We start from the raw sequence: 24,314 nt of genomic DNA, 5'->3' as shown, positions 1-24,314 counted from the left end.
TGTAAATCGTTCTGTATCTACATAATGGTGTACTGTGCTTGACTTTGACAATATTCATTCAAGAAGCATTTTACTAAATGCTTGTTGCATAAAAGGTGATCAATTGGGAAAGAAAATGAGCAAGACTTAGTCGTTGCTTTTAAGGAGGTTAAGTACTTAACGAGGGAGAAAAAAATGAGTTGTACAGGAAGGTGGATTTTGAATATCATGATAAGGAGTAAAATGGAAGGAAAGAGAGGAAGAAGGAAGAATTTAGTACCTTGCTTATGATGATGGTATCATGTTGCTCAGTCGTGTCCAACTTTTTGCAACCCAATGGACTGTAGCCCACTAGGCTCCTCTGTCCATGGGCTTCTCCAGACAAGAATACTGGAGTGGCTTGCCATTTCCTCTTCCAGGGGAACTTCCCTACCCAGGGACTGAGCCCATGTCTCCTGCATTGGCAGGAGGGATTCTTTACCACTGAACCACCAGGGAAGCCCGTGTGTATGTGTGTGTATATACGTGCGTGCGCACACACACACACACACACACACTCAAACTTATCAAGATGTATACATTAAAAGTACATCTTTATCATTTACACCTGAATGAAGCTAAAAAAGAAGGCAGGTAGGTAAAGGAAAAAATGCAGAAAACTGGTACCTCTGTACAGTTTAGAAAGTGGGAGAGATGTTCTGGAGGCTGATCGTGATTTCAGAGTGTGTTCTATTTTTATCTGGTTTTATCCATAACATACTCACGAGAAAGGTCTAGCTGGCAATCTTGAGAAAAAGCCTTGAAGTGATGTGCTGAGGACACAACATCACCTATATAGTAATCTGGCATAAGATACTTAGCTTGAATCCAACTGGGAGTAAACAAGCAGGCAAATCCCCAATGAGAAACATCCTACACAACAATTGGCCTGACCTCTTCTGAAATGCCAGTGTCCTGTAACATCTGAAGAGGCTGGGGGAGTGTTCTAGATTAGAGGAAACTCAAGAGACATGACAACTAGATGCCAAGGGTGACCTTTCATTGGCTTCTAAATGAAAAAGATAAAAAGTTATTAATAGAAAGGATATTATTGGCAGATTGTGGGATATCTGAATCTAAATTATATATTAGATAATAGTGGTATATCAGTGTTAATTTCCTGAGTGTGACTATGTAAGAAAATATTTTTCACCTTGAAAGATACATGTTAAAATGTTTAGGGGTGAAATGTTACTATGTATGAAATATAGACATTGAGTGAGTAAAACTATACATGCACATAAAATGGGAATATATATAGTGTATACACACATTCACAAAGATGTCAACATAAATAAATATAGCAAATTGGCAAAATGTTGAGTAAGTTGCAATTCTGCCCTAAGTTTGAAGTTGTTCTAAGCAGCAAAGGTACCTTTTAATATTGTTTAAACAAAATACAAAACATTCTTTAAAAAGAATGACTGGGTACAAGTAAAGGAGTCAGAGATAAGTTGTTGGGAAGACAGACTTTGTCCATTTCTATTTGTCTTATTTTATTTTTTTTATTTGTCTTATTTTAAAACATAATGTGAACTCATAGCACACCATCCCATTAAAAAAAGAAATGTATAGAATGCCCACAGGATATACAGAGACTTACCGTTGGTAAGTGTGTCATGGTTTGAGGAAACACTCCAACTCATTAGATAGATCACCCAGTATGACTTCACCTGTACTTCTCTTTACAGAGTCTTGGGGTTATATATCGGCATTCTACCAGAGTATGGTTCAGCAAATCCCAGCCTTATCATACCTTGGAGCTTCAAAGCATGAGGATACACACTGCATTTATTTTAATACATATGCATCTTTCAAGAAGAGGGTCTTTCCCTGTCCCCCTTCTTTACAGTGAGGATTCAATGGACATGAATTTGAACAAATTCAGGGAGACAGTGAAGGACAGGTGTGCTGCAGTCCATGTGTTCACAAAGAGTCGACACAACTTAGCAAATGAACAACAACAGTGGGGGGCGGTGGGGGGTCACCTCTGTATTCAGTCTCTTCAGAGAACAAACTTACTAACAATAGAGCCTATCCATTGACACTGGCAAGTTATGTCTTAGCCTAACTCAGCCACTGGCAAATGCACTTCTGTCCTTGTATTTGGGTCTGCCACGATTCTCTGAGCTCCACAAATTATCAGGCCCATGGCCTGTGGTGTACTTTAATTTGGGTGCTTTCATAGGCATGCTGCCTCGGGGCTAATGGTGACAGGTCTAAATAATTAATACTTCTAAGCACCCAGGGCTTTGCATCTCATCTCTCAAATATGTGACTTAGCTTCTCAGGCTGGGCTTACTTCAAAAAAGGAGAAAATCCTGCAGTAGGAAATAACAACAGACATACTAAAACTCCATTGTTTTGGGAATGTAAGGACTTTAAAAAGGCATATGTTTTCAGATGGTGAGGTATTGCTTACATTCCCAACAGTCGATTAGCTCAATTCAGATCTCAGATGGAGGCAAAAGCAGCCAATGCCCTAAATCACTGAGGTGTGGCAAAGCTGGGAAAACAACTTCAAACATCTCTTCCTTCACAAAAGAAATGAAAGCTGGCTTTCATTTATGGAGTTACCTGCTTCACTTTTTGGTCTTAACATTCCTTCTCAGTCTGGAGAATATGACTTGGTGTGTCTACACCTTCCAACACTACTCCCCCCATCAACTAAATGGAGGTCTTCCCCAAGGCCCTGAAACCAAGCACCTTTGTTATATTTCTCCTCTCACACCTTTCAGCTCCCCATTCTGTGAGGTTCACTCTCAAATCTCTCCAGACTGCCCTTTTACCACCTCCTCAAAGACAGTACCTCCACCTTCAAAAGGATCACCATCTTCTTCCAAACAAGTCCTGTCCCCTCCTTTCCTTATATTTTCTAGTCAGTCCCCTGGTCTTGGGTACTCTATTTTCAAATAAGTCACAGTCATCTCCTCCTATCCCATCCCAGACATCTCTTAAGCATCCTCAGAAGTCCCATAACTTGGCCTCTGTGACTGCCTTCTCACTAGTCTTTCAAACTATAGAAGTTTTACTCTGGGACAGATAAAGCTGCCAGTGTGCATCTTTGTAGCAATCTCTTACCTGCTAAATGATGCTCAGTGGCTCTGTGACACCAACCAAACACCTCTGCCCAGTATTCACGTCACTGCGTTGTGAGCCTAACTTTCCTCTGCAGCCTTACTTTTCCCCACTCCTGCCGGGATCCTATCTTTCTAATGTCTGGAACCCTGGCTCTTTCCTGCCCTTGGCCTTCATCTCTCCATCTTCAACAAATGCTCAGTTCCTCCTCCGTCCTTCAGAACCCTTCACAGATATCAATTCATCAAAAATCCTTCTCAGATCTCCCAAATGACTGAAACTTTAATACCACAAGGCCTTACTCTAGTAACTGAACAGCCAGAGCTTAGAGGGTAAGGGGACTGTGTCTTTCATCTCTGTACCCCTAAGGCATTCATGACAACCTCTGGTCCATAACTGACATTAAATAATTGAGCAGACAATTTAAAAGTTGCTGCAAATAGTTCACCATTTCCAGACCTTAAGAGATGACAAAACTGAGGAGTAGCTAAGACAAACACTTACCCATGGATTCTGAAGTTTGACTGCCAACCACCCGGAGCAGCATAGGCTGGCTGCTGTCTGACCTCTGAAGAGAGGTAGAAGGAGAGGACACCGTTGTGCCATTCACCTTGGCCTCGGCCTGGGGCTAAGGCATCCAAAGAAAATAGAATTATTTTTCATAATAAACACTCAAATACATAAATATAAACCCATTATAGACACTCAAGTCTCTGAAATTATGATGTTTTCCTACTTAGAAATCTCCCAGAAAGAGTTAAATTTGGGAAATTTCACAGTTGATAAGATCCATGGATACTGTCTTTGTACCTGAATCATATCCCCTTAAAAAAGCTTGAAAGACAGTACAGCTACAGTGGAATAAGATATAGAAAATCATTACACTAACTGAAAGATGTAGAAGGTCATGTGAGAATGCTGAAATCATATGAAGTGAAAGTGAAAGTCGCTCAGTCGTGTCCAGCTCTTTGTGACCCCATGGACTATACAGTCCATGTGATTCTCAAGGCCAGAATACTAGAGCCTTTCCCTTCTCCAGGGGGTCTTCCCAACCCAGGGATCAAACCCAGGTCTCCTGCATTGCAGGCAGATTCTTTACCAGCTGAGCCACAAGAGAAGCCCAAGAATACTGGAGTGGTTAGCCAATCCCTTCTCCAGTGGATCTTCCCCACCCAGGAATTGAACTGGGGTCTCCTGCATTGCAGGTGAATTCTTTACCAACTGAGCTATCAGGGAAGCCCAAATAAGACCACAAAAATGTAATGGAAAATTCATACTTTTGTGAAGTATTATGCAATAAGATGGAGAGACCATATCTCAAAATTTATAATTCCCAGAAAGCCAGGACTATGTGCAGGGAAGGGTCTCCTACAATGCAATATCCTGCTACATTTTTAATGGCCACTTAAATTATGTTTTAGGGATTATCAAAAGAAACCAAAGGCATACCACAAAATAAGAGTAACTGCAAAAAAGAGAGCTCCTGATTTTCAAGAGGTAAAAATTTCACTTTCAGATACCAGTAGAAACCTTTCTGCATTTTTTTCCCAAGATGAATTTTAAATTGGTCAAATAAAACACATTTTCATAGGACACAATCTGGAAGCAACATAAAACGACATGCTCATTTCATTCCTATTCTTATATCCCTTGCTATCTAGCACTTGGCGAAGCACACACTGAATAATGACCAAATCAATGTTGGCTGCATTTCTGAAAAGGACTGAGAGTTCTAGTTCTTAGTTGTAAGTGGGGAAAGTGGATTTTTGTAAAGATCCCATATTAGAGAGAGGGGTGTCTCACTTGCTCCAGCAGCTGCCTGAGCCTGTGTAACTGGGACTCCAGCTGTTTATTGTGGTCTTCCAGGATTTGCATCCTGGCTTCCAGGCGGCCTTTGTGTTGACGCAGTAGCTTGGCCTCAGCAATGAGCTCAGCATCCCGGGGACTTTGTGGCGAGGTGGGCATCATCTCAGGAGGGGACGGCAGTGGGGACAGGCCTTTATGTTCATGCTGCTCCTTGAGACGATCATATTCTGCCTGCAGATTCCTATTTGGCATCAAAGAAGTGGGGGGAAAAAACAAGGGAGAAAACAAGAAAAAGGAAGTTGAATATCATCACCAGATTTCTTATACTAATGGCAGAGAGATATATCTGACCGCCACCAAACACAATAGCAAGCAAAAGAGAGGCACTTAATGAATGGTTTTTATGATGACAATTTTAGCAATGCTTAAAGAAAAAATAAATAAATAAATAAAAAATAAAGTTTGAAGTGTCTGCCTGGTGTGTGTGAGGGGAGATACTTTTCAATCTTCTCTACTTAAAAGCCTTGTGAGTGCTATGTTTACATAATTAAGCAGCAAAGGAGTTAATCATTGTGTAAATATTGCCTTAGAATGTCATCAGATTATAATTCTTATACTTCTATCGACACTTGGGTTTGCTGAAACAAATCATCAAATATTTTCAACAGCGTGGTAGAAGAACATAGTAAGAGTGTACCCATGTACCCACCATGGTGCTTTAATATACTTAACATATGCCATATTTTCTTCAAAATTTTGAATAAAATATGACAGTTACAGCTGAAGCTTCCCCACAAGTTCTCCTTATTATATCAGTTCCCTGCTCACCACTACCCCTAAGGAGATAATGCCATCCTGAGTTCCATGTCCATCATTACCATGATATCCACCATTACTAGGTTGAACTTAATAAAGATGGTGATATTCAGCTTTTTTAAACCTATATAAATGGCCATTTCATGCGATTCAATCTAATAGCATTATTTAACATAGCATGTTCTTAAACTTTAAGAACTTTGTTGAAGCATGTAAATCTCATTCTAAGGGCTGCTTTTTGCCTTCAACATTCTTTTGCAGCTTGAATATTCCATCAACATTCTCCTGTCAAAGACGTTTTAGGTTGTTCCCAACTTTTCCCTAATACAAACAGTGAAACAACGAACTTCCTTCTACCTGTCTCCTTGAATACCTGTTTGAAAGTCTTTATAGAATATATGTAGATGTAAAATTGTTGGGTTCTAGCACCACCATCAACATTGCCACAGATCACCAAACTGCTCTCCTAAATGTTTTTATACCAATTTGCTCTCCCACCAGCAGTGAGTGAGGTTTTCCATTTGGCCACATCTTTATCAAATCCTTGGCATTACCAAACATGTACGTTTCGAGTGACGGGTACATTTTATTGGTGAGGCTGACCTCTTTTTTTTGGCTGTGCCACACAGCTCATGGGATTTCAGTTCCTTGACCAGGGATCAAACCCGCACCCTTGGCAGTGAAAGCACAGAATCGTTGGACGGCCAGGGAATTCCTAGGGGATGAACGTCTTTCACCTTAGTTGGCTTTTAATGTTTCTGTAACTGTTTCTCTACTGGCTTGTCTTTTTCTTATGCAAATTCTATATATGTTCTAGATGCTTATTTATTGCCAATTATAGCATAGCAAATACTATCTCTTAGCCAAATCTTAGCACAGCTAATTTCAACCTTTACTCTTGGCATCCTATTCTACAATGATTTTTAATTTCAAAACATTCCTCCATGTTTTCTGAGTGTCATGTTTTAAGAAAATCTACCGTACACCTACATTTTAGAGTTTACAACTCTGTTTTTCACATTTACAACTTAACCCAGAATCTTTTGTTTGGTGTGAACATGAAATCTAACTTGACTCCCCCTGACATAGATAACTTATTAAGCCAGCCCTGTGCCTTGTATAGTCCACATTTCCCCGACTCCCACTGATTTCGATGACATTTTTATAGTCCATCGAGCACCCATAAATACACAAGTGTGCTTCAGAGGTCTCTATTCTCTGCGGTTGGTTTATTATCTGTGTGTCTCTGTGCGAATTCCACCCTATGGCTGTGAGTATCTTGTGATCTGGTAGGCCTTCTCACTCCCACTTCGTTCTGACATAAAATTGTCTTGGCTCTTCATACCTCTTTGATCATCTCTATGATTTTAGAGTCAAGATTTCCTATTCCAGGAAAATCCTTGTTGACATTTAGGGTTTGAGAGACACTGAATGTATAGAATAAAATGGAAACAGCTGACTTTGCATTATTGAGTCTTTACATCAGGAATGTGTTTAAGCTCTTCAGTTACCCCAGGCGCCTTTTATGTCAAATAATCTCCTATAACTTGATATGTTTTTCCCCTAGCTTTTAAGTTGAATACGTAAGTCCTTTCTTTTTATGTTTTTTAATAGAGACATAGAGACAGGGTATGGGTTTCCTTCTTGCATTCAAATTGTTGAGAATACCAAAGGAGGGCACTTCTGTTATTTGGTACCCAGCAAATGATTAGAACTCTTGGAATCCTTCTTCCAGTTATAATGAACACCAAAATAGGATGGTAGATTTCTATTGTTCATAGATGTTATTTCATTGGGTTAGAGAATGTCCTAGCCACAAAGGTGGAAGATCTCTATCAATGAGAAAGGACATGAGAGGAAGTAGTGAGCAGCCAAGAAGAGTTTTTACCTTGTCCAGTTGGAGGAGGAAAAATAATCTCATGATCAGGCTTCCTGTTATGTGTGTGTGCTCAATCGTGTCTGACTTTTTGCAACCCCATGGACTGTAGCCTGCCAGGCTTCTCTGTCCATGGGATTTCCCAGGCAAGAATACTGGAGCATGTTGCCATTTCCTAGTCCAGGGTATCTTCCTGAAGCAAGGATCAAACCTGTGTCTCCAGAGGCTCTTGTTTTGCAGGAGGGTTTTTCCTCTTAGGAAAATGTTTTCTGTTGTTCCATACCTGGAATGAACGTTCCTCAGGGATGGCACATCTTCCAGAACGTCCAGTTTCAAAATGCTCAACCTCCACACCAAAGAAGATTTTATTTCAATCCAATCTAACCTCTGTTTTTGTCTTTGTCTGAAGTTCTACCCAGGGAAGAACCGTAGAGGAGGGCATGGCAACCCACTCGAGTATTCTTGCCTGGAGAATCCCACGAACAGAGGAGCCTGATGGGCTACAGTCCATAGAGTCACAAAGAGTCAGTACACGACTGAAGTGACTTAGCATGCACAAAGATCTACCCTATACCTAATGTTACCAGTTTTCCAGGAATCTGTTTCAAGTAATGCAGGGAAATCAGTCAAGGATATTTTTCATTTGCAGGAATATACTCTCCTATTTGTATTGACTGAAATTCTGTCTGCTATCAATCTTCACAGAGTTATGTGTGTAGTTTGTTTCCTAGCAATCTGCTCTGACAAAGCAGTAATAAGAAGAAATTTATCAAAATAAGTTTACCCTTAGCTAGGTTCTGTACATAGGTCCTCTGGGTACAAGCCAACACAAGTAGTTCATGTTAATTAAATCCAATTTCTGGCCACTTAACTGACAATCGTCTAAATGTTTCTGTGAACTTGAAGCATCATCCACTCTTCAGGGGGTTTCATTTCATAGAAATTATCATCTATTTTTTTCTACTTGCAGTATTTGCTAAAAGAAATCCACCTTCATTGAAATGTCCCAACCGATAACACCTTTTTATATGTAGAATCCTATTCAAAACTCTTTCTATCAGAGTGGGTCATCCACAATGATCTTTTTGAAAACACTGCTTTTAGACATGGGCTTCAGAATAGTACAACAAACAACTACCGTCTTACTTATTTTTCACAAAGTTATCTGCCTTTTCCAGAGAGGTGTTTGTCTGGGCCTAGTTTTCCATGGAGCTCTCCTTTAATGAGTTATTTATAAGCGCCCTTGTTCAGAAACCATGGTTTAATATATACAACACACTGCATTTCTGTTTTTATGTTTTCCAGTAAAAAACAGAGAGAACTCATTTGAATCAGTCAGGACTTCCCAAAGCTGAGCTGTAAAGAATACCAATTGCTCTACACAGGCCTTTCTTGCCTTCCCAGATGTTTGAAATTTCTCTCAGGAGACCGTTTCCTTAAAGACACACATCATTCTTCAGTTCTGGAAGATTCTTGGCGGTTATTGCTTCTCTGCCATTTCCTCTCTTCTCTTCTTCTGAACCTTGTACTAGGTATATTTTACAGCCTTATGGTCCATTCCCTATCTTTCTTAATTGCTTGTTTATATTTATCTGGTTTTCTTACTGCTTTGTATAATGAAGTCCTCAGAATCATCTCTTTTCAATTCCTTACTTCCTCTGGGTCCAGCCTAGTTTACCATGTCTATTGAGTTCAGTAGGAAGATCCCCTGGAGGAGGGCATGGCAACCCACTCCAGTATTCTTGCCTGGAGAATCGTATAGACAGAGGAGCCTGGCGGGCTGCAGTGCATGAGGTCACAAAGAGTTGGACATGACTGAGTGATCAACACTTCAACTTTTTCATGTAAGTATGTGTATGTCTCTCTCCATGTGTGTTTTGGCAGGACCCTGATTTCAAATATCTGGCTCTGTGCCCCGAGCTGGTGAGGAGAATTCTGTTGTTTAGTCGCTAAGTCATGTCCGGCTCTGCATTTTAATTACTGCTATTCCAACAGGAGTTGAAAGTTCATTGACTAAGCCCCACATACTACTGCCCAACCCACCATTTCTGGTCCACAGAGATGTTCATCTTGTTTTAAAGCACAGTTACGACTTTTTAATTTTTTTCACTCCATATGTTACCTACCACTGGAAAAATGGAAGGAGCAGAAGACGCTGCCTCAAAGCAAAAGCTAACATTATATTAATCAGAAAGCTACCAGGACACGTTGATTTTGTAAATGTCTGATCAAGGTTTCCTCAGCACTCATTCAAATCTAAATTTACCACAACAGGGTCCAATGAACCAAACAAGTACCTTCTCCTAAACAAATATGTGGCACACATAAAATTTCTATTAAGCTGAATAACAGGCCTTATTTTGAAAGAATACTTTTTTTTCCCCTGAAGTTCTGAGGCAGGACAAGTTATCATGGCAAAGGTTAAAAAAGCCAGAAATAACTCAAAAGGAGATACGTTCGCCAGAAACCAAGTAAAACATGAAGTTTTTCGAGTCTAAATTCTCTTTTACCAATATTTATACATTTTCAAGATTACCAAGAAAAACTGATGTTCAAAGAGTTGAATTAGAAATAACTTTTATTATACATTTCCTAATAAATGTAGTCATGGTTACAGAGTGGTTTTAGGGGTTGGGAAATAGTTTATAAGGGCTAAAGGGCCATAGACATTTTCTTATATTTAAAAACATCTATGTCAGTACCCTTTAAAGTATATCATAATGTTACATTTTTTTGGATACAGTATTTATAAAGCACGTAGGCGATATAGCATTCCCATAAAAGATCAATGAGATACCACTGTTCCAAGGTGACTCATTTTAAACCTTAACCATAAGTATACAATCTACTCATTTTAACAGTTGGCGGTTGATTTGTATTATTACTGATATATATTTTGCTTTTCTTGAAGTTATACATGCACATTTCACCCCTATTGACTCTCTAATTGTTAGAAGGTATTTGTGGAGTCATTTCAACATAGATGAATGTATGTCAGGAATCAGATGCCGACTCCACAGAGAATCTATTTAGGCTCTTGATTATCTTGTAAATTATATTTCTCTGGTATCTCCCTAAAGAACACTAATTCAAATTCACTTCACATGGTTTCTGTCATCACAATTTCTTCCTGCAGCCAGTCATGCTAAAAAAAAAAAAAGTCTGCCATCCATTATTAATTTATTCTCCACAGAGCTTAAAAAAACCCCTCCATTCTATGACTATGTAGCTCTGATTAATTTTATGTCATCATGTGCATAAATGTGGTGGTCTAGATACAAATTTGCATTAAATATTTTTTTTCCTAACTAGCTAAAGGATATAAGAGAAAAGAGAGAAATTAAATTGGCTTTACCTCCACGTGCTGAAAACATGAAAGCATCCAGCCTCTCTAGCAATCATAACTAGCTCTCTGCTAGTTGCAATAAAGAACACTGCAACAATCTTTGTGCAATTTCTATTAATTTACTGCTGACAATCAAGTGTTTTCAATGCAGGTCATGTACTCTTTAAATAGAACCTCCTTACTGTAATTAAATAGTTGTATGAAGATCACTTTTCAGTGATCATGGTCTTAACAGTCTTATACATCCAACTGTATATCAAAGCATGAGCACACATAAGATCTATTTCATAAAGCGAGAACAACTACAAAGGTTTGCCTCTAAAAAGATTAGGTCCAGAGAAATCCAGCTTTACCCTTGTATAGTATTAAAAGCTGCTAAATCATATCCACCAATATGGATTTGGGCACATGTAGTAAATCACACACAGAACTACTATGACAACTATAAATCTGGCAAATTAGCAGTTTCTAAAAAAAATAAAAGGCAAAGACACATTTCACAAGCATGAGGTATTTTAAAAACTGGAAATTGCACAGAGCCTTTTTCAATTATAGTTGAAATATTTAAAGCTATACTGTAAAGTTTTATCAAACACAAAGTCAAAAATACCCCTAAACCAGAGAAAAAGAGACATTAATATGCCTTGGCACTACCAGTGTTAATTAAGGAGCCGTTCACAGGGTGGGAAGTAAAAACATGCCTATTTTAGGTTTGCCTTAAGCAAAACAGTGAAAATGGCAGGAACCCCCAGGCTCTTGTTTCGAATCCTTCTCTGTTAGCATTGTCCCCTTGTAATGCATTCAGAGCTCTTCATTTCCAACCCCTTTCCTACTGAATAAACCTTAGTGGGATTTTATAATCATGTACCATTTCTTCCAGTGATATCTGCATTGAAAAGCAATATTGAATCAAGTAAAGAAATGTGACATAATTTTTCTTTGTACACACTGTCTTTTGGTCCCTTTTGCAACCTATGGCTGAGGCAGGAATTAGAAGAGGGCTTGAGAGAATGGTTTGGGAGTCAGAAAGACCTTGATTCAAAGCCAGGCTATGCCAACTGCTGAGGCTAGAAAACTGCCCTAAGCTCTTACCATGTCAGGAGGCTCAGTGGGCCAGTGCAGTCTACAGTCTCTATGTACAGCTCTGTTAGAACCAGGCCTGGCCCATTCTAAGTATTCATAATTATTATGACTTCTTTCTCTCTATATTGTCTACTCTGTGGATTTGCAAACTTAGGCGTGTTGAAAGCTACTTACCAAAGTGAAGTCACTCAGTCGTGTCCGATTCTTTGTGACCCCATGGACTGTAGCCTGCCTGGCTCCTCCCTCCTTGGGATTCTCCAGGCAAGAATACTGGAGTGGGTTGCCATTTCCTTCTCCAGGGGATTTTCCTGACCCAGGATTTGAATCCGGGTCTCCCACATTGCAGGCAGACTCTTTACTGTCTGAGCTGCCAGGGAAATCCCTACTTATCAAAAGAAAGCACTTAAACTGTCTGAAAGAACAGCAATCTAGTAAAACCTACTGAGCTTGGCACTATATATATATATATATATCACACATATATATACATGCTTCCCTGGTGGCTCATCAGTAAAGAACCCGCCTGCCAATGTAGGAGACAAAGGTTTGATAGCTGGGTCGGGAAGATCCCCTGGAGAAGGCAATGGCAACCCATTCTAGTACTCTTGCCTGGGAAATCCCATGGATGGAGGAGCCAGGCAGGCTATACAGTCCATGGGGTTGCAAAGAGTCAGACACGACTAAGCAACTAAAGAACAACACACTTTCTCTTTATATATATATATGGTAGCTCAAGAACACTTACAAGTTGATTCATCATATTTTCTTTAATTGTAGTCCCCCCCCATCACTATTGTAGCTACCCCAGAATCTGGTAATTACTCTATATTTTCCATCATCTTTGCTGTAGTAAAGTGTATCACAGCTGATCATCCGGGCAAAATGAAATCACTAAGCTAAGATCACTAGGATGAGATTTCCTTAGATGTGACCAAATTTGCTGGGCATGTAACAACATGATAAAATTTTATCCATAGATTACTGTAATACACTGTTCAGACCAAATTTACAGGGTTAATGGATTTAGATATACTCTATTCTCAGGAGTTGTCCTTGACATAGCAGTCTATATCTTGCTCAAGCTCCATGAGACAGAACCTGACAGTATTAATTGACTCTAGTTTGCTTTTATCGTCAATGACTGAGATTTTTTTTCAAATTTGATCAAATTCCTGATCAAGGACTAACACAGTATTGTCTAAGAATGAGTATATTAATCAGAGGTTCAAAACACGAGGAGTTCATTTTTTTTTAAATCCCATTATACTTAGAAATAAGGCAGATAGACAAAACCCAAGACAAATATGACAGTGACTAGTTTTAACCATCCAAAAAGCATGCTAAGATTGTAAAGGTTTTAGAAGTGAGGAAGTCTGGTCTCCAGGAATAGTACCACTGGGAAAAGTGTGTTTCAGTTTTCAAACATATATAGTAAAATATCAAACTTTCATTGTCTGTGGTCAGCAAAAAGCTGTAACAATCTCAAAGAGAATCATAATTTTAAGCTTTGTGTGTCCTGACTTGAGTCCCTCATGAGTAGTTAGACTTGGCCTTAAATTCTCCCAGTAAATTTATCTTGTTGGCCTATTTTTCACTTCCTGGCATGCACTGCTATATACTCTTGCTGTATTTGAGCCTATGGTCTCCTCTATTACAATGACAGAAACTACAGAATCAATTCTGTAAAGTCCCAGTACTCATACACAAAAGTTCATGGCAGAACTATTCACAATAGCCATTCAGTGGAAACAACTCAAATGTCCATCAACTACCAAATGAATGTTTTAGAATGTAGTATTTCCATATGATAGAATATCACTCAGTAATAGAAAAGAATGAAGTGCTAATACATGCTGTAAACAAAGCTAGTGGAGATGATGGAATTCCAGCTGAGCTATTGAAAATCCTAAAAGATGATGCTTTTAAAGTGCTGCACTCAGTATGTAGACAGATTTGTCAACACTTGGCAGTGGACAAAGGATTGGAAAAGGTCACTCTTCATTCCAGCAAAGAAGGCAATGCCAAAGAATGTTCAAACTACCATACAATTGCGCTCGTTTCACATACTAACAAGGTTATGCTAAAAACCCTTCAAGCTAGGTTTCAGCAGGAACTGAGAAGTTCTAGATGTACAAGCTGGGTTTAGAAAAGGCAGAGGAAACAGAGATCAAATTGGCAACATTTGCTGGATCATGGGGAAAGCAAGGGAATTCCAAAAAAACATCTACTTCTTCTTTATTGACTACCCTAAAGCCTTTGGCTGTGTGGATCACAACAAACTGTGGAAAATTCTAAAAGAGATGGGACTACCAGAACACCTTACCTGTCTCCAGAGAAACCTGGATATGGATCAGGAAGCAACAGTTAGAATCAGACATGAACAACTAACTGCAAATTGGGAAAGGAGTATGCAAATTGGCTGCATATTATCACCCTACTTATTTAACTTCTATGCAGAGTGCATCATGCGAAATGCCAGGCTGGATAAAGCTCAAGCTGGAATCAAGGTTGCTTGGAGAAATATCAACAACCTCAGATATGCAGATGACACTACTGTAATGGCAGAAAGTAAAGAGGAACTCAAGAGCCTCTTCATGAAGGTGAAAGAGGAGAGTGAAAAGCTGGCTTGAAACTCAACATTCAAAAAACGAAGATCATGGCATCTGCTCCCACCACATCATGGTAAATAGAAGGTGATAAAATGGAAACAGGACAGATTTTATTTTGCTGGGCTCCAGAATCACTGTGGACAGTGACTGCAGTCATGAAATTAAAAGACAGTTGCTCCTCACAAGGAAAGCTATGACAAACCTAGACAGTGTATTATAAAGCAGAGACATTACTTTGCCAACAAAAGGTCTACATAGTCAAAACTATGGTTTTTCCAGAGGTCATGTATGGATATGAGAGTTAGACCATAAAGAAGGCTGAGCATTGAAGAAGTGATGCTTTAGAACTGTGGTGCTGGAGAAGCCTCCTGAGAGTCCTCTGGACTGCAAGGAGATCAAATAAGTCAATCCTAAAGGCAATGATGGTGACTGCAGCCATGAAATTAAAAGACGCTTACTCCTTGGAAGAAAAGTTATGACCAACCTAGATAGCATATTGAAAAGCAGAGACATTACTTTGCAAACAAAGGTCCGTCTAGTCAAGGCTATGGCTTTTCCAGTGGTCATGTATGGATGTGAGAGTTAGACTGTGAAGAAAGCTGAGCACCGAAGAATTGATGCTTTTGAACTGTGGTGTTGGAGAAGACTCTTGAGAGTCCCTTGGACTGCAAGGAGATCCAACCAGTCCATTTTAAAGGAGATCAGCCCTGGGATTTCTTTGGAGGGAATGATGCTGAAGCTGAAACTCCAGTACTTTGGCCACAGGATGCGAAAAGCTGACTCATTGGAAAAGACTCTGATGCTGGGAGGGATTGGGGGCAGGAGGAGAAGGGGACACCAGAGGATGAGATGGCTGGATGGCATCACTGACTTGATGGACATGAGTCTGAGTGAACTCCAGGAGTTAGTGATGGACAGGGAGGCCTGGCGTGCTGTGATTCATGGGGTCGCAAAGAGTCAGACATGACTAGCGACTGAACTGAACTGAACTGAAAGGTAATGAACCCTGAATATTCATTGGAAGGACTGATGCTGATGCTGACACTCCAATACTTTGGCCATCTGATGCAAAGAGCCAACTCGTTGGAAAAGATCCTGATGCTGGGAAAGATTGAGGAAAAGAGAAGAAGGAGGCAGAGGATGAGATGGTTGGATAGCATCACTGACTCAATGGACAAGAGTTTGAACAAACTCTGGGAGAAAATGGAGGACAGATGTGTCTGGTATGGTTCAGTCCATAGGGTAGCAAAGAGTCGGACACAACTTAGCAATTGAACTAATACATGCCCTAATATAAGAGTAGCTTGAAAATATTATGCTACATGAAAGAAGTCAGTTACAAATAACCCCCTATTATATAATTCCATTTATATGAAATGTCCAGAATAAACAAATTCATGCGAAGTAGATTATTGATTGTCTAGGGCTGGATTGTGGTTGTCTTGGAAGAAATGGAGAATGACTGAAAATTGGTATGGGGTTTCTTTTTGGGGTGAGGAAATTGTAAAGTTGGTTATGTGATGATAGTTACACAATTCTGTGAATATACTAATAATTAGGGACTTACACACTTTAAATGGGTTAATTTTATGGTATGTGAATTATATCTTGGTAAAGATCTTATAAAAAATAAGTTCTAAATTCAAATTCTACTTCTCATAGAACAAAAGATATTTCCCCAATGAAGTCAATAATTTTCTAATGTTCTCTCCTACTATGGAGAAATCAAGTTTAAGCCATGTACATAAGAGAAATATGGCGTGTACATGCCTACAGAATTATCTATGCAGACACGTCTAAGGATTTTCAGACAAAGAATTTAAAAGAGAGCCCCCAAATAATCCCAGGAAGTGTTCAAGTCTGGGTTAACCTAAACAACTTCAATGTTGTCAGTTGAATGGAAAATGACATAAAGGACCACCCACAAAATGGCAGAAAATATTGCAAACAAAGTGACTGACAAGGGATTAACCTCCAAAATATACAAATAGCTCATGTAGCTCTATGTCAACAAACAAACAAACAACCTAATCAAAAAATGGGCAGAAGATCTAAATAGACATTTTTCCAAAGAAGACATACAGATGGCCAAAAGGCACATGAAAAGATGCTCAACATCACTAATTATCAGAGAAATGCAAATCTAAACTATAGCAAGGTTATCACCTCACACTGCTCAGAATGACCATCATTAAAAGGTCTACAAACAATAAATGCTGGAGAGGATGTGGAGAAAAGGGAACCCTTCTACACTGTTGGTGGGAATGTAAATTCGTACAGCCACTATGAAAACAGTATGGAGATTCCTTAAAAAACTAAAGTTACCATATGATCCAGCAATCCTACTCCTCATCATACATCCAGAGGAAACTTTAATTTGAAAAGATACATGTGCCCTAATGTTCACTGAAGCACTATTTACAATAGCCAAGACATGGAAATAACCTAAATGTCCACCAACAAATGAATGGATAAAGAAGATGTGGTACATATATACACTGGAATACTATTCAGCCATTAAAAATGAAATAATGCCATTTGCAGCAACATGGATGGACCTAGAGATGATCATACTAAGCGAAGTAAGTCAGAGAAAGACAAACACCATATGATATCGCTTACATGTGAAATCTGAAAAAGATGATACAAATGAACTTAAAAAACAGAGTTACAGATGCAGAAACCAATAGTTTATAGTTACCAGGGATGGAAGGGGAGGAGAGGAATAATTGGGACTGACACACACACACACACAACTTTATATAAAACAGGTAACAGGTAGATTTTTACCATCTGAACCACCAGGGAAGCCATCATGGAGTGCTACTCAGCAATAAAAAGAAGTGACTACTTACTATATATAAAGTAGATAACTAATAAGGACCTACTGTATAGCACAGGGAACTCTACTCATACACTGGAATGACCTGTATGGTAAAATAATCTAAAAAAGAGTGCATATATATATATATATATGTGTGTGTGCAACTGATTCATTTTGCTGTACAGCACTAACACAATATTATAAATCAACTATACTCCAATAAAAGTTAAAAAGAAGAAAATAAATAGGTTTATTAAAGATTTTGGGCAAAGAACAATAACATATGACATGAGAAAAACAAAGAAGACAGCTGAAAACCAGCCAAAAAAATCTGGCAGGGCACAAGAAAAGTCCAAAGGGCATTTATCCATTCCTTTAATGAACACGTATTTGTACACCCAGCATTACAGAGAGAAAGATAAGTGAGACACAGTCCCTTGCCATTCAACAGCTCACCTTCTAGTGTGTGAGATACTGTTTAGTTTCCTGTAGACAAACCTTATACTACTGGGTAAAAGGGCTGTGAATTATGCTCATTCTTTAAGCTAAGAATAGAGGTTATTTCTATCCTCGAAACAGTCACTTGGAGTTACTCAGAAATTATAGAAAAAGGATCATATGGATTTACCTATAAACTGCAGTTAGCAGACACAGTGGTACCAAAAGGTAACCCAGGACTTGAAGATACAGAACTTTAATTATTAACATAGCAGGGGGGAAAAGGGGGAGGGTTTGATTATCTGCAGAAGTCATCCAAGTATATAATTAATGCAAAGCAGGAAACCATTTCTAACTTTGCTACTGGTGGAGAACTGGGCATAGCCAGTTACAATCCAGTACACCAGGAGGTCCTTGGTCTTCTTTCCACATAAACTCTCTTCCTAGGAGGACCCTGTCCTCTCTCTAGGCTTCCACCTCCTCCAAGCCCATGATCTCAGCTCCCCCACCCATTACTTCTCACTTCAATCTAGACTTCTAGCCTCCAGACCTGTCTTTTCCACAGTCTCCCGGATGTCTCCATTAGCCATGGGTTCTGTGAGCTTAACCTTGCTACATACCAAGCCATGCAAAGTTGACAGGTTCATTGTTTATCCTTCCTCTAACATTTCAGTGCCAGAAAAGTAATCAGCTTCCTCAAGTAGCATTATACAGGACTGTATTCTTTGCAAACCCGTGCACTCTAGCCTGCCAGGCTCCTCAGTCCATGGGATTTCCCAGGCAAGAATGCTGGAGTGGGTTGCCATTTCCTTCAACATGTTCAAAATTTATACCTCAATATGTCATTGAGATGAATGTTACACCTGCATTCCTGCTAATATCTTCCCACGTGTTAGTAATACAATTTTGTACCACACCCAGGAGAGGCCTCAAGTAACTACTAGACTTTGCATCTAACAACTTAGAAAGCAAAATCCAAGAGTAATCATTGTAGAAGCCAAAGTGTTTCAAGAGTAAATCAGCTAACAACAATTAAGAACTCCATATAGCAAATTAATTTTGTCAAGTTCTTGGTGGAATTTCTTCTTGCTGGTTTGATTGCAAAGCCAGGTCACTCCCACTGGGATGTTCTGTAAAAGCCCTCATATAATTATCTAATCTTATGGGAGATAATTCAATACCTATCTTTGAATTTTCCAGACTAAATCATTTTGGTCTCTGGGGTTGTAGGACTTCCCTACTGGAGAAAATCAGGAGTTCAATTTTGTGAGAAAAATCCAGGCTCCATTTGCAGAGACATGAGTACAGACCTGTGAAAGTGAAAGTAAAGTTGCTCAGTCGTGTCTGACTCTTTGCAACCCCATGGACTGTAGCCCACCAGGCTCCTTCTGTCCATGGGATTCTCCAGGCAAGAATACTGGAGTGGGTTGCTAGTTCTTACCAAAGTGAGTTCCACAGAACACTACAATTGGGCTGATGTCAAGGACGTGTAACCAGCACTGGGTTTAAACAAAGACAATCATGTTTTTTTACTTCTTTCATCTAACAATGAGAGAGAGACAAATCATTGTTTCCTCTTAGCCCCCTGCCTGCAGGGAACCTGAAACCAAATTTGAAGCTCAATTATATCAATTAAGCTAATCCCTACTATGTTCATTGATATTACTATTTCTACTATAGGAATCTTACTGCTATGTTTTTTTAGAAAAATCCTTTTTGGAAAGTGAATACATAAAAGCAATATAGGAAATTTCCACTTGAATCTCCTGGGGCAAACAATAGGATGCTCAGTACATAGTTCTGTTTCTCTATCCATTGACCTTGGCTGCTTAGTAGCTTTTCTTGTATGTTCTATGGTTTTTGTTTACTTGTCATGACCCAGTTCCCTAGTGAAAAAATTCAGACTGCCCCATTCCTTCTTCTCTCACCTTTCCTGGCCTCATTCATCCAGTGACCTTCCCATTTCTTCAGCCTTTCTTCACTTGCGTAAGGGATCCTTAGTTAAGAACCTGGCCATCTTTCAACGAACTGTTGCACTGTCCTTCTGCCAGTCTCCATGGCTTTAGCTCCCTGCCTACAATCATTTTTCTCCATCATCTCCTCCTCAAAAAGCTGTTACTGCTCAACCGCTTATAGGATAAATACAAACTCCTTTGTCTGACATATAAAACCCTTTCAACAGTGATCTCCAGCTACCATTCCACCAGTCTCTTGTTCTTTCCCTCCTGTGCTCTGAACACACATAACTCATGGTCTCAGCACACTGGAAGGCTCATCCTTACTCCCTCTCTCAGCCTGGAAAACTCTGATTCAGCCTTTCTTCAACTCTCTTCAATACAAGCGCTTACAATACTGGGTTACACTTAGTTGTTTACATGTTAATGTCTTTTTTATTACATTTTGAGCTCCCTGAGAGTAAGGATCAAGGTTTATCCCTTTTTGTAGTCTTGGCACTTTGAAAAACACATTAAGTATTCACTAACTATCTGGTGAGTTGTGTGGAATGATGTCCTCAGGCTTGGAATGTAACTAAAGAAAAAGAAAGTTAAGACTATAGTCAGTTCTACTGTAGCACAATGATCTGGTAATAAAAGCTACAAGAAGGATGAGGGTCTTCATGGAGGATCTAAAAGGGAAACTGGCTTGTAAGAACTTCAGCTTTTATCCAGCTTGTTCTAGGAAGACAATAGCTATACTGGTAAATCGTGAATACTGTTATCACTGGAGGGGTTACTTAGGTTTTTCTCTGAGATGAAGCAATCCTTGTTGTTTTTCAGTCACTTAAGTTGTATCCGACTCTTTTGTGACCCCATGGACTATAGCCCGCCAGGCTCCTCTGTCCATGGGACTTTCCAGGCAAGAATACTAGAGTGGGTTGCCATTTCCTTCTCCAGGGGATCTTCCCAATCCAAGGATCAAACCAGTGTCTCCTGCATTAGCAGGCAGGTTCTTTACTACTGAGCCACCAGGAAGCCCAAAGCAATCCTATGTCTATCTAATTTCCTGTGCCAAGGTCTAAGCTCACCAGTTTTACTTTTGTTATCATTTCCAAGATATCTAAGACACAAGACCCTAAAATGGAGTGATACCTCCAATCTTTAAAAAACATATATTTCCCACTTAAACAGAGTGAGTATTTGCACCTAAAACTTCAGGCTGTTGTCCATCAACAGACAAGTGGATAAAGAAGATGTGGTACATACCCACACAATGGAATATTACTCAGCCATAAAAAAGAGCGAGATAATGTCATTTGCAACAACATGGATGGACCTAGAGATTATCATACTAAATGAAGTCAGACAAAGACTAATATATCACTTATATGTGGAATTTAAGAAACAGTGCAAATGAAACTTATTTACAGAACAGAAACAGACTCACAGACATAGAAACCAAACCTATAGCTGCCAAAAGGGAAGAGAGGGAGGGATAAAGTACAGTTTGGGATTAACAGATACTACCATATATAAAATAAATAACAAGGATTTACTGTAGAACGTAGGGAACTATATACAGTATCTTGTGATAACCTATAATGGCAAAAAGTACACACATACACACATACTTGAATTACTTTGCTATACACCTGAAACACAATATTGTAAATCATCTATACTTCAATTTAAAAAAAACACTAGAATCTAAGTTAAATTGTCTGTTTACAGAGGATTATAATATGCACATTAAAACCATCTTTACTGTGAAAAAGAAAATTTTCTTCAATAAAAAACCTCAGGCTGCTCCCCAAAAAGGTTGAGGGTCACATTAACACATTTAGTGTAACAAGACAGTTAAAAAGAGGGAGAGCTCAGATAAAGGAGGAAATAAATTGTCATTCAACATCATCCACATCCATGAATGGGATAGGATGAACTGGTCCCCCTGAGCTTTGATTAACTCAAGATAAACTGAAGGAAACTTGGGTTACTGGGTTGCTCAGTTGGAAACTGAGCCTCTGAATCATGCTGACCCCGCCCCATGCAACTGTCCTCCCAGCCTGAGGCAAGCTTAGTAAATGCAGTAGGTATGTTCTTCTGCTTCTCTTGCCATGAAAGATATTGGTGGTCTGATGTATGTGGGGAAACTAGCTCCCTTTATCTTTAAAGGTTCTGGAGCCCTTTGTTTTGGGGGCTCATATTGCCAAGTGGCACGAGGCCCCAGTTTCATTAAATGTCTCATATACTGCTCTTTCCAACTTATAAAACTGTAAAGACCAGCTATGAGAATCAGAACCTACCAATGATGTCTACTAGACAGTGACCATGCACTGTTACCTTCCTCACCCTTGTTCCTCACCCAGACTTCATCACCTACAACAGCATTTTCAGAGGTGCTCCTGACTGGGTTTCCCTGGTGGCTCAGATGGTAAAGAATCTGCCTGCAGTACAGGAGACCCGGGTTCAATTCTTAGGTTGAGAAGATCCCCTGGAGAAGGAAATGGCAACCCACTCCAGGATTCTTGCCTGAATCCCATGGATGGGGGGCCTGGCAGGCTATAGTCCATAGGGTCACAAAGAGTTGGAGATGATTTAGCAACTCAACAAACAACAACATCACCAGAACCTCAAACTCGATGTCTTCTGCACCCCATTCACCATCTTCCAGTGACTCGATCTTGAGGAAGGCCCTCGATAAATCCTGCTGAATTGAAGGGCAAACTCTCAATTCATCAGTAGACAGCTCCTCCTGAGTTGTCAGTCCCAGCTGCCCACAAACCTTGTTGTGCCTCGGCCAGAACTGGGGCTCATTCTTTCCCTCCCCAGTTCCAACTAACCAGCCAGCCACACAGCCCTCCCCCTCCCCCCAAATATCCCTCACCCCTCTTCTATTACCTTCCTGTAGGCCCTTATCTCTTTCCTGGGCTTCCATGGTCCTTGCCAATATGACTTCTTCTTCCAGGATTGTGCTTTTCAAAGTCCTCACCCCCTCCCGCCCCCATCCACACACACAGCTGCTGAGTCACGCATATAAGTCTAACAGGATCAATCCTGGCTCACCCCTTTGTCCATCCCCACCTGGCCTTGCTGACCTGTCTGGCTTCATCTCGTCCCATTCCCTGCCTTGTTACAGAAGACACACCACAGTTTACAGTTTCCAAACATCCAGTGCTGTTCCCCCCAACATCTCTGTGGCAGAATGCCCACTCATGACCCCCTTTAGCTTAATCTTGGCCATTTCCTCACAATCAATGTGAGTCTCGCACAAAGACCTAAGAAAGGAACATGGAATAAAGATGTCCTGAGACTGTGAAGATTGAAAACCACCAGACTCCGGCCCCGTCATCATGTCATTTGTAAGGGAAAGCAACAGGATTATGATCACCAGCTAGTTTAATTCAGTGGTGTAAGTAGCCAATCTTGAACTTCTCTGAATATAACGTTAACGATCTTACATAGTCATTGGAGGAAAGAAAAGGATCAAGGGAATACTCACATTTAGGCTGCATAATGACTGGCTGCCCAACAACAAGACATATGAAAGGTACTGAGTAGGTACTAGAAGTCCAGATTCCCCTGGCACCATATAATATCTACTAACCATCTTAATTAACTGTAGACTTTGCAGTGAATCTGGTTTATATTTACCCTCCTTTTAGACTTGGGAACAATCTAATCAATTTGATGTGCAGGCAGCAGAATGACAATGAGGTTTTGTCTTTCATAATGGTTACTTTTTTCATTGCCAGGGTTGTACCTAGAATCTCACAGCAAGTCTGAGTTCATTTAGACAGTGCAGAGAAAAATACCTTGGAATTTGAACTACAGATTTAAGTCAGGAGATTGCAGGCTTTCATCTATGCATGAAAAAAAGCAAACTTTGAGTTTGCAATGCCAAAGACACACAGTGGAGCTAATTCTCAACATCCAACTGGGCTCGAGAGACATTATGCAGAAGTGAAACATTACAAACTGTAGAAGTCACTAGTCACCCAAATTTATGAGAGATGCTATTGAGAAAATTCTGAGTCAGACTTAGCTTCTGCTCAGAGCTTTCACCTCATCTTTGTGGCATAAGCCACGAATCAGAGAATGCTGGGGAGGAGGGTGGAGACAGGCAGGGCTTAGGATTTGGAAAATGAATTTTGAGCATTCTAAATTTATGACAAAGCAATGCTTGGTGCTCATCAAAGATGTTTAAAAAGGGGAAGTATTCTGAAAAGCAAGTGGAAGAAAAGCTTCCAAAAGGCTTTTCTCTATGAAATTAGGTTTAAAGAACAGTTTTCACCAAAACTACATGCAAGAGTGTAACAATGAAAATAAATTCAGCTTCATTTCCATTAATTTGTTCATTAATTTATTCAACAAATATTTATTGAATCCTATGTGCAACAATAGGGAGAAATGGAATTCTAAAGACAGAGATAAGATACCCCCAGGACACTTCCTAATTAGCCATTTTCTGTTTTCCAAGGTGATG

The 24,314-nt window shown here is 39.7% G+C and overlaps 1 protein-coding gene across 12 annotated transcripts in view; it reads right to left on the bottom strand.

Moving 5' to 3' along the window:
* DMD (dystrophin) overlaps positions 1 to 24,314 on the bottom strand; it is a 2,254,125-nt gene that overhangs the window by 31,422 nt on the left and 2,198,389 nt on the right. For all 12 annotated transcript variants that reach the window (XM_040266338.1, XM_040266336.1, XM_040266334.1 and 9 more), the window contains 2 exons: positions 4,900 to 5,143; positions 3,601 to 3,724 (listed from right to left, as the gene is read on the bottom strand). In XM_040266338.1, the coding sequence (XP_040122272.1) occupies positions 3,601 to 3,724; positions 4,900 to 5,143 (368 nt within the window). The remainder of the gene's footprint in view (positions 1 to 3,600; positions 3,725 to 4,899; positions 5,144 to 24,314) is intronic.

Source organism: Oryx dammah, unplaced genomic scaffold, assembly GCF_014754425.2.
Source record: "Oryx dammah isolate SB20612 unplaced genomic scaffold, SCBI_Odam_1.1 HiC_scaffold_23, whole genome shotgun sequence".
In the NCBI taxonomy this organism is placed as follows: domain Eukaryota; kingdom Metazoa; phylum Chordata; class Mammalia; order Artiodactyla; family Bovidae; genus Oryx; species Oryx dammah.
Note: the sequence above shows the minus strand (reverse complement) of the source record. Positions and strands in the feature narration are given on the sequence as shown.